Source organism: Chrysochloris asiatica, unplaced genomic scaffold, assembly GCF_000296735.1.
Source record: "Chrysochloris asiatica unplaced genomic scaffold, ChrAsi1.0 scaffold00403, whole genome shotgun sequence".
In the NCBI taxonomy this organism is placed as follows: Eukaryota; Metazoa; Chordata; class Mammalia; order Afrosoricida; family Chrysochloridae; genus Chrysochloris; species Chrysochloris asiatica.
Window position 1 is genome coordinate 367,681 of NW_006408921.1, and position 11,998 is coordinate 379,678.

The 11,998-nt window shown below is 42.2% G+C and overlaps 1 protein-coding gene across 1 annotated transcript in view; it reads right to left on the reverse strand.

The window, feature by feature from the left end:
- The window catches only part of DHX35 (DEAH (Asp-Glu-Ala-His) box polypeptide 35), a 154,721-nt gene that overhangs the window by 52,533 nt on the left and 90,190 nt on the right, over window positions 1-11,998 (reverse strand). The window contains exons 9-12 of the mRNA XM_006876636.1: window positions 5,853-5,965; window positions 4,679-4,775; window positions 3,682-3,840; window positions 2,089-2,299 (exon numbers count right to left, since the gene is read on the reverse strand). Of these exons, the coding sequence (XP_006876698.1) occupies window positions 2,089-2,299; window positions 3,682-3,840; window positions 4,679-4,775; window positions 5,853-5,965 (580 nt within the window). The remainder of the gene's footprint in view (window positions 1-2,088; window positions 2,300-3,681; window positions 3,841-4,678; window positions 4,776-5,852; window positions 5,966-11,998) is intronic.

Consider the following 11,998-nt stretch of genomic DNA (forward strand, 5'->3'; position numbering starts at 1 on the left):
GTGTATTGAAACCTGGAGACTCCTGAGCCCATGGACACTGACCGAGTCACAGAGGCCTAGAGCTGAGAGTGAAGCATCCAGTGAGGGGAGATGCACAAGAATGCCCAAGCTTGCAGATAGTACCCATTTGACCTATCCTCAATGGCTTGATGATCAGAACTCAAACAGAGGAAGATAAAAAAATTTCTGATAAAGCAAACGAGTGTAAATTGCTACAATTTGATGAACTTGACCTACACTTCTGGATACAGTAGCTCAAAAATACCAACTGAGAGGAAAGGAGTCTTCACATCAAGGATCAATCCTATCCCCTCTGTATACAGGGTTAATAGGGATGGACAACTTAGACATTGGCTATCTAAAAGGCATGAAGCGGCTGGCTTACAAGTTCTCAAGAGGGAGTTTAGTTTCAGAATGTGCAGGGGAAGGTAGAGTCCCCACTGAATAGTTTTCATGTTGTCTAGACTAGTCTAGTGAAAGTAGACGGGGATAAGATTCTTATGATTCAATAGTGAGTAATTGTTATCATGACTAATTGCAATTATTACAACTGTAAAGGTAGACGTTCTGTAACAAAAAGTGGGGAGTAGTTAATCTTACAGTCTAGGAACAAAGGACCCTAGGACCATCAAGGGAAAAGAGCACAAGTGGAATATGTGACCCGATCCAGATTAGCAGCAACACCAGAGATGGAGGCAGAGATGATGGCATGGAGAGATAGAGCAGCTGAGGACTCTAGATTCATGGAAAGAGAAAGGCTGTGTGCCGGTGGCCAGGAGATAGGCTTGCAGACTGCGCCCTTTGGTTGTTTAAATGATTATATATTCATGGATGTTTTTGTGTACTTCCAAAAAAAAAACCACAGAGAATAGAAGCAAATACTGTTGAATGATGACGCATGGAGGGGATTGTAATCATCGCAATGAAACAAAATACAATAGGAAGAGTGTAAAATCAATGTTCTCTCATATAAACTACCACTCTATTTACAACAGAAATTTTTAAAAAAAGAAAAAGGGAGTGAAAATGGATGCACAATCCAAAGAACATAATTAATGTCACTGAATTATACATGTTGTTGAGTTCTGACCCATAATGACCCTGTATAGGGTTTCCGAGGAGTGACTGGGGAGTTTGAACCGCCAACCTTTCACTTCAAAACAACCTTGTGGTCAAGTGCTTATTCTAAAGCACCACACCAGGACTCCTAAATTATGCATATGGAAACTGTAAAATTGGTGTTATGTTCTGCTATATATATTCTCAACAACAAAAACTAAAATATTTTTTTTTTAATGACTTGAAAATTGTTTGAACATGGGAGAAATCTTGGCGCCATTCCACAAAACAGAAATGCAGAGAAAGAGCAGCTCTGGGTACATGCATATCTGTTGATAAGTCTGTCGACAAGCGGGAAACACAGCTCACTAGGGGCTGGGACAATGTCTACTGTGTTTTTATGTAACTCCTCAGAGTCTAGCATGGCTTGTGGCACAGAGCAAGAGTTAACTATTTGCTTTCTTTCTCTCAAGAAGTCTCGGTATACACCCTGCCATTCATTCCAGCTCTGCAAAGACACTCTGAACTAACCAGAGGTGAAAATGGAGCCCACTATGAGCACACTGGACCCCTGGGGTGGCACTGCGATCTTATGCACTGGACTGCAAGGTCAGTTTGAACTGCAAAGTCAGCAGTTCAAGTTCACCAGCCGCTCCTTAGAAACCTGATATAGGGTCGCTATGAGTTGGAACCAATGGAATTAATGATAACAACAACAAGCATATTAAGCTAAACAAAAGGTAAGAAAAACAAAACCTGTGATCCCTGGTCCACACTACAAGGTCACAAGACAGGATGTCATGAGGTGGGAAGAGCAAATAGGCAGTGACTCGTGAACGAACACTGTCCAATGAGGAGCAGGGCAAAGATGTACTATGTTTAGAGTGAGGAAGGCAATGGGGGCCAGACCGAATAGGACCTCATAAGGAAAGGGGGGGTCTGGATTTTAGATTAAGTTTGTCACATTAAGGCTCAACATTTGTATACTCTCCAACACCCAGGCTAACTATGAGAAAGCCACACACTAACCTGTATAGAGTCGGTAACATTTTCCTGAGCGGTTCCGACCACCACGTCCTGCTCGCTGGTTTGCGGAGGCCTGGGACACCGGGACTACCACCAAGCATTCGATAGCTGTCCTGGGATTGTAGGCACGGAGTTTCACGAAGCCACAGTCAATCACATACACAATCCCGCTAATTGTAATGGAAGTTTCTGCCACATTGGTAGCCACTATCACCTACATTCCAAGACCAAACAGGAATAAGTATATAATAGTTACTTAATTCTTTTCGCTTTTAGTAAACCATTACAAATCCCAAAAGACTTAAAGGTGTTTCTGACATTGTAGAAACTATGAAAGGCTATACTGCAAAGAGCTTAAGAGTTTTAGAATTACCAGTGCCTGGGCTTGAATTCTCCCTAACCATGTGATCTCGGACAAGTTACTTCACCTCCTGAGCATCAATTTCCGCATCTATAAAATATTCACCCCCCAGGTTGCTGAAGGGATTAAATAAGAAATATACATAATGCCTAATGCTTGGCACATAGCAAATATTTTGCATATGTTACGTTGTTCCAAGGTAGCTTTGTGTCAAAGGAACAAATTAGACAACCAAAAAGAAACACCAGTAACCTGCTCTGGTAATTACTGTCAGGGTGGCCCTTATGTGGTGCAGGTTTATACATATTTGTAATGCATTTTTCACTGTACACCTTTAAGATCTGCTTCACAGAAGTACGGACCAAAGATTCTTTAAGAAGAAACCTTCCCATTTATTTTCATTTTTAAAGAACTGGATGGTGCTCAGCTATCATTACTAAACACTTTAATCTAAGATTCTACAGAAGAATCCTGGACAAAGCAGAGGGGAGACTGCAGAACAGAATTTTATTATTTTCATGGATTCCAGACTTTCTGGATCGATAGAGCTGCAAAAAAGCCTCTGAAACTACTACCCTGAGATCACCTTTAGACCTTTTATCAAAAATATCCCTGGAAATCTTTAACCCAAACAAAAGTCTAATTTAACTTGTAAAGATTATTTGCCTTGAGCATTGTGCTCTTTTAAACAATGATCTGTAAGGGATTAAATTGACAAGAGCAATTCTATAGATTAAGACAGGAAGATGAATTTATGCTACTAGGGGAGGAACAATTTGGGAAAAGAGGATAAGAATGGCTGAACAACTAGAAGAATTTAATTATGTCACTGAATTGTACATGTAGAAATTGAATTACTTTATATTCTGCTATGTACAATTTCAACAATAATAATAATAAGAAGAAAAAAGCTTCCCTCTATGTAGTAAAGGGACACCAATATGATGTTGTTGCTGTTTAGTGCTGTCTAGTTGGTTCTGACTCACAGCAACACTGTAGAGGGTTTCTGAGGAACTGGTGGGTTTGAACCACCGACCGTGCAGTTAACAGTCCAGTTCCTACCCTACAGGAACCCAATATGATGATATTGTAAAACGCCATCGAGTCAGTTTCAATTCATGGCAGCCCAGTACAGGGTTTCCAAGGGGCAACTGGTGGGTCTGAACCTTCAACCTTGCCCAGTGCCTATCCTACAATGTCACACCAGGACTCCTGGTCATTAGGGATAGTCTCACCTTCCTGACGCTGCGTGCCACTCGTTCAAACACTTTCATTTGCTCAAAGGAAGGCAGTCTTGCGTACATGGGAAGGACCCGGAGGTGTTTCTTCATCCCAGTGCGAGCCAGCGCCCGGGCCTGCTCAATTAGCATAGATACCACAGTTTCTACCTCTTCCTAAAACCATAGAACCAGGAACCAAAGAAACAGAGATCAATTCAAACCACACCATTTTATCAAACCAAAAGACTTTTCTTTGGTCAGATTCATACATTTCAGTACCAGCAAAGTCCACTCCGGGGAGGCAGATAATCAAATACCATGGAATAAGGGTGTCATGAGGTGACCATTCACAATAGGAATGAGTAAAATTTATATGAAGCGCAGTGTATCGAAGAGTCCCTGACAGACAAAAAGTGACAATTTTACACAGCTACTAAGTGCAAACAAAGCATTTCGTGTGTGTGTACAAGTTGTGGCATAAACATTAAACTTTTCCCAGAAATGATGACTGAACTGTGGAAAATGTGTGACAGTGGAAAAGATGACAGCAGAGGATGGCTCCACACATTGCTGCCACCCGGAGTGAGCACCTGGACAGAGCAGTTCAGATGTTTTCCATAGGTGGCCACTTCCCAGCTCCTGGATGAGCGCAGCCCTGGGAAAGGAGGCATGCAGCAGCCACACAAGCAGCAACATGTGCTGAATGCAAAAAGCAGCTCCACCAACAAAACCATCTGTTGGCTGAACCACCTAATTTATCTTGGAGTTCGCTATTAAATTTAAAATACAACAAACCTTTGGCAGACAGAACAGGCAGGAGAGAATGACTCCCCAACAACCTAATCAGTAGATAAACAACATCGATCCAAAAGTGCTCAGGGAATTATGTCATCACCACAGAATATCACAAGGCATGAAATACATGGGTAAACAAAGCAGCAGCCTTCTGAATAACTCTTGGCACTGCCGCAGCGTGTCTGCTCATCCCAGAGATAAGGTCCAATGGCATTACCTGGCCAGTAAGAAATGCTAATATGTCTCCATCGCCCTCTGTCTGGTGAATTTTCACCACAGTTTCCACTGTTGATTTGATATAATCTGGAACAGGACTGAAAAGATGTATGGGATAAATTCATCACTATGACATGCTTGTTATAGATCAATTAGCCTAATAATCTGGCAACACAACATCATGAAAGTTAGTTTGGGCATGCCCAGCAGCTAATTAGTATATGGATGAATGAAATATATATCCACTCTTTTTTCTCTTAAGTGCAGCATTCAAAACTAATCCATAATTACATGTCAACTATGATTTTTAGTCTCATTTGCAAAGAAATCAATGTATATACCCATGCAAACAGACACATTATCTTTAGTATGTACAGATTCTTGGCAAGTGAACACCAGGGCTGCGGTCCAGTACTGAAACCCACACTCTCTTGGGCTCCCCTCCTAACCAGTGGCATCATGGATGGAGTTGATGGAGCTCCAGTTACAATGATTCAGAAGTGAAGCCCACTAATCTCTTGATTTATCAACCACTGAACACGGCTCCTGGTCACTGACTGCCCAGTGAGTAGGTCTGGCTTAGGAATTAGAATGGCCCCTTTCCTGGCCAAATGGGAGTCTCTGGGTGAAATAATGGTTAAGCAATGGACTGAAAACCAAAAGGTTAGCAGTTCAAATCCACCTAGAGCCGCCTTAGAAAAAAGACCTGGTGAACTGTGTCCAAAAGGTCACAAAACCCTGTGGCATACAGTTTTACTCTGACACACATAGTGTTGCCATAAATTAGAACAGACTAACAGCAACTAGTCTGAGTTTGGCTCTCCTTCCTGTCCAAGGGGGCTTCTCCCTAAGAGAGCTGACCAGGTCATCTTGTTAAGGCTGTAGACAGCTAAGATCCAAATAATTCAAATCACCAATTTGACCCTGGTTCTGAAAACTATCGAGCTTTACCACTATGTTCTCTCCATCTGAGCTACTGACAACTGATTCACGGAAACTTATTACGCTGAGGAGGGTCCCAGAACACCGTGTTGATAACGGAGACACAAAGCATGCCACTCGTCATGAGTCTGGCAGGGCCTCCATGGGGCTGTGAGCAGACAAGAGTTCCTCATCATTCCGGATGAGAGGCCTATTACTAAGCATTATCACTAAGAACTCAAGTATCATCATACCTTTGCAGGTAAAAGACATCTACTGGGAATGTTCTCCCTTCCACTGTCAGGATCACACATGTGTCCCTGGATGGATCACTGGTTTCATTCTGATTAAAGAAATCCCGAAATTTCTAAAATTAAAAAAAAAAAAATTTTTTAATAAATTCTTCATTCCTTTTTTGTTTTGTTTTGTTTTTAAACAAAATTCCATCGAAATTCATGGAAATAAAGAAAATACAAAACTGACAAAGCAAGAGTAGGAGCGGGGCTTCCATATTAACACAGATTATGGGTTGCAAGGAGTCCTGGTGTGGCGCTATAGGCTAAGCACTGAACTGGTAACCACAAGCTCGGTGGTTCAAACCCATCAGCCACTCCCCAGAAACCTAATACAGGGTCGCTATGAGTCAGAACCAACTCAATGTCACGTAACAACAAGAAAAATGGATTGCAAAGGCAACAAAACTGGATACCTATTATCATGCTATAATTTTGTATACTCATGTTGCAACGACAGATTCTTTACTATAGATTTAAGAATAATCAAGATCAGATATCAAAACTGCACTAAGTACACATCTGCATCATGTAGACCTATGGTGCTATCTTATACCTATCACCTGTATTTCACTTAGCTGAAAATAAGGACAACAGGTGCAATTCCAGTGAAATACTGGTTAAATCACATTGATGCATAGCTCTGATGAGGAGAGCATATATTTGATCACAGAAAAGAGCAATTTAGAGAGGGAACTTTTACTTACAGGAACTCAGAGAGCCACAGCTCAATCTTTAATATAACCTTCCCAGCAGCTCTGAGGCCACTCACAAGCAGCAGGGATGGTGTCTCTCCATCCATGCAGGCCCTGCAGAAGCCAGCACGATGCCTTCGCTGTATGACTATGTAGGTCGTCAGTCAGAGATTTCTCTGACACTCCAACTGTTGACAGAAGTGGCTCTCTGAGTAGTTCCTCCCAAACAAGTACCCACAGTCTATACAATGGCACCTTGCCACCAGACCTGCAACCAATAAGGAGGTCAGGCAAAAGCTCTAGCCAATGATTGGGTAGGACAAGACTCAACCCAGAATGTGAGTCCAAAGAACAGAGAGCAGGGTCAAGGTCTATAGTACCAGAATCAGAACCTGAAACCAAGAGGCAGGTGACCAAGGTGAAGAGGGGCACTGAATGGGAAGCAGCTGAGCGCACACAGACATCCTGTCTGCTGAAATACCAGTGTGTGATTCTGAGTAGCCTTTCTTTTCACCAACTACACTAGTTTCCCTGAGGCCTCGCTGGGCCTGACTTTCAGTTCTATGAGGGCTAGCTGTATAATCTGAAGTCTAGTCTTCTTTATTTCCATTGGCCCCTTTAACCTAGGAGGCACACTGATGAACTGTAAATACCAAGTCAAAGTGAATGTACTCGGGGGAGTTAAGAGTACTTCCAAAAAAGAAATTGGAGGCTTTCTGGGGCAAGATGGCAGAGTACATAGACACAGTGAGCACACCCTCTACAACAAAGACATGGGAGACCAAGTGGAACAGACACAGATGGTGATCCTGGAAGCCTGAGCTTCAGCAGATAGAACAGAGATGAAGTGAGTGCAGACTGGAAGAGGAAGCTCAACAGAAGCAGAGAGAGAGAAGAAAAATGGATGAACTATAGGCTGGATTAGAATGGCTCGCAATACAGAGGACACAGCTGGAGGCTGGAAGCAAGAGGATGCATATCTCCCTTGTTCCCATGCTCTCCTGGCAGGGGGAGAGTGTGAACAGTCCCCACGTTTGACAACCCAGCTGTCAGTGACACCCTGGCCTCACAGCCTTGGCTCTGTAAGGAGTGGGGTTCCAGGTCATGATGTGGCACTGTCAGATAAGTGCTCAACTACAAATGTCAGTGTTTCAAACTCACGAGTCACTCCTTGGAAACCCTATACAGGGTCGCTATGGGTCTGAACCCACTCGACAGCAATTAATAACAACAACGTCCCAGAGAAAACAAACAATTTCAGCTGACATAAAGAAACAAGACAGAGTGCCTCAAGCAAGTGATCAAAATACAAGAGTCAGAAAATATGATGCCTGGAATGGTACTGGAAATACCTGATAAGGAATTCAAAAGCCTGCTATTTAGGCACCTTCAATGGATTGAAGGGTTGTATTCTTTCAACATACTTATTCAACCTGTATGCTAAGCAAGTAATCCGAGAAGCTGGGCTATATGAAGAAAAACGTGGCATCAGGAATGGAGGAAAACCCATTAACAACCTACGATATGCAGATGATACAATCTTGCTTGCAGAAAGCGAAGAAGACTTAAAAATATTTACTGATGAAGATCAAAGAGCACAGCCTTTGTTATGGATTGCATCTCAAAGTAAAGAAAACAAAAATCCTCACCACTGGACCAATAAACAAAATACTTATCAACCGAGAAAAGACTGAAATTTTCAAGGACTTCATTCTTCTTGGATCAGCTATCAACACTCATGGAAGCAGCAGTCAAGAAATCAAACGACGTATTGCATTAGGCAAATCCATTGCACAAGACCTTTTTTTTTTTTTAATGTTTTATTGTGAATTATATGATAGTTTATATGGGAGAACTTTAGCTTTACATTCATTCCATCGTATATCATCTCATTGCCATAGTTCCAATCCCCTCCATGCATCATCAACCACCCAAAGGGTATATCCCAGAAACCTGCCCCCTACACTTCCCCCTCCTCCCCCCAGTTTTTGGCCCACAGTCCCTTTCCCTCTCTGGGTCCAAAGTCCCCAGTCGCTTCATCACTCCACGTCATCATCTCTGTCTCCATCTCAGGGATCTCTGTTTCTCTGGGTAGGGTCCCGCTCTCGGCTCTTCTCCGTTGATGGTCTCGGAGGCCTCCTCATCTATCCTGGTGAATTAATTACTCCCTTCCTTGTTACAAAACTTCCACCTTTGCATTTCCAACCCTCATAATCCATCCTGATAAACATTATTCACTACAGTATCACGAGTTACCCATCTGTATCTCCTTTCATCAGCTCCGCCCAGACAGACTGAATAGTACCTACTGGAGATTCTGCCTTCCGCCATGCTCCCTAGCACCAGGTTCCCTCTTGAAAGCTTGTAAGCCAGTCACTTTTTGCCTTTGTAGTCCCCCCTCCCCATCTGAGTATCCAATGTCCAAGCTGCCCTTTTCCGTCCACTTTGTGTGTGTGGGTGTGTGTGAATGTTTCTTGTTGTGAGGATTTGTTCCCTCTTTTGAGTTGCTGCTCCATAGGTATAGGTCAAGTTCATCAGAGTGTTATCAGCTCACTCTTTTTTTTTTTTTTTCCCCCCCTCTTCTTTCTTCTCCTGGTTGAGCTCTGATCATTCAGTCATCTGGTCCAGGTCACGTGGGTATCATCTGCAAGTGTGGGAGCTCCTGTACATATGTCCTCTCTTCCTGTCAGCCGGTAGCTCCACTCTCCTCTCGAGTCCTCCATGGCCACACCACTGACTCTGGGCCCAAGAGTCCCCAGGCCTCTTCACACTGCTTGTCAACCAGGTCCCCAACTGGGTCCACAGAAATCCACTGATCATTGTAGGGCTTAGCTTGCCGCTTCATTGCTGCGTTTACCCCACTTCCCCCCATCGGCAATGTGTGTGGTGACCAATTAGAGCGTGCATTTCCATTGAGTCTTAGTACAAGACCTTTATAAAGTGTGGAAAAGCAAAGATGTCAGCTTGAAGACTAAGGTGCGCCTGACCCAAACCACAGTATTTTCAATAATCTTATATGCATGCGAAAGCTGGACAGTGAATAAGGAATACCGCAGAAGAATTGATGCTTTTGAGTCATGGTGTTGGAGGAGAATATTGAAAGTACCATTGGCTGCTAAAATAACCAACAGATCTGTGTTGGAAGAAGTGCAGCCAGAGTGCTCCTTGGAGGCCAGGATGGCCAAACTTCGTCTCTCGTATTTCAGAGATACAGTCAGGAGGGGCCAGTCACTGGATAAGAATATCATGTTTAGTAGGGTGGAGGGTCAGAGAACAAGAGGAAGACCTCCAGCGAGATGGATTAGCAAACTGGCAGTATCAATGGGCTCAAGCATGGCAACAATTGTGAGGTTGGCCCAGGATCAGGCAGTGTTTCATTCTACTGTGCATAAGGTCGCTATGAATCGGTATCAACTTGATGGCACCTAACAACAACAACAACGGATTGAGACAATGATCGAGAAAACTGCAGATGAAATCAAAGAAAAAAGACAAAACTATAGGAAAACTCAGGAAACAAACTGACATTTTAAATAAATGGAAGCCATACCAAAACAGCAAATAAAAAACCAAAAGACTAACACTAGGACTTCAGAAATCAATAATAAATTCAAGAGTAAAAAAAAAACTGAATCAATGGAAAGGTACATTACTAAGCTTAAAGAAAAATCTCTTACTATTCATCTGCTAGAGGATCAGGAAAAAAAAAATCCAAAGAAAACCTAAAATGCACACAGAACACCATCTTATGTGTAGATTGGAATGATGTATAGACAAATAAATTATGTGTAGATTGGAATTCTGGAACAGAAGAGACAAAAAAAATAGAGAGAATATTGTCCAAGAATTGTTGGAAGAAAAGTTCCCTAACATGAAAGACCAAAAGACAGCCATTTAATAGTTAAACTCCAAACAGGGCAGACCTCAAAAGAAAATCACCAAGAAATAATCAACTTTTCAAAATGAAGACAAGAAAAGAATCCTTATCATGACTAATTGCGACAGTCACAATTGTAAAGGTGGAAGTTTTGTAACGAAAATGGGGGAGTAATTAACCTTACAGTCCAGAAACAAAGGACCCTAAGATCATCAAGGGAGAAGAGCACAAGCAGAATGTGAGACCTTATCCATAGAAGCAGCAATGGCAGAGATGGGGACATGGAGAAAGGGAGCAGCTGAGTACTATAGATTCATGGGAACAGAGGGACTAAGAGATAGCGGCCAGGAGGCAGACTTGCAGAATGTGCCCTTTGGTGGGGGAAATTATGTTGTTGTTGTTTTTTAAAAAATAGAGCTAAAGTGAACAGAGAGAAATACTGTTACCTGATGGTACATAGAGGGGATTGTAATCATTGTGATGAAAAAAGGTGTATGATTTGTTAAATGTAAAACTGATGAACTGCCCTGTAAACGTTCACAAAATCCACAATAAAAACATAAAAAAAAAAAAGAAAGAAAAGAATCCTGAGAGCCACTCAAGAAAAACAAAAAGTTACCTACAAAGGAAAACTAACAAGACTAAGCTTTGAGTTCTCAGAAGAAACTATGCAGGCAAGAAGGCAATGAAATGACATATATAAAACTCGGAAAGAAACAAATTGCCAACCAAAAACCATACAACCAGTAAAATTGCCCATCAAATATGATGGCAAAATTAAGTCATTTTCAGATAAAAATAAATTAAATGATCAAAAACCTGACCAAATGTACAAAAGAATACTAAAGGGAGCTCTCTACCCAGAGACTCAACAATAGTAAACAACAACCTGTGACATGACAGTATCACCTACAACTCACACCAGATACATTAGTATTCAAAGTAAAACAGACTGAAAATAGAAACACAGATCTAGTTACTGCAACAACAAAAAGTCATAGTCCTAATCCTGACCCTCACTCCTTACTCTTGTTGTTCTTGTTAGATGCCATGGAGTTGGTACTGACCCATAGCGACCTTATGCACACCAGAACGAAACACTACCCAATCCTGGGCCAGCCACACTTGAGTCCATCGATGCTACCACTCTGCCAATCCATCTCACTGGGTGGGGTCTTCCTCTTTTTCTCTACTTCCCCCCTCCCAAACACACACCACCTAACCAAACATGATATCCTCCTCCAGTGACTGGTCCCTTCTGACAGTATGTCCGAGAATGAGAGATGAAGTTTAGCCATCTTGGCCTCCAAGGAGCACTCTGGCTGCACTTCTTCCAACACAGATTTATTGGTTCTTCTGGCAGCCCATGGCACTTTCAATATTCTCCTCCAACACCATAACTAAAAAGCATCAATTCTTCTACGGTCTTCCTTTTTCACTATCCAGGTTTCACGTGCATATGAGGTTATTGAAAATACCATGGCTTGGGTCAGGTGCACCTTAGTCCTCAAGCTGACATCTTTGCTCTTCAAAAC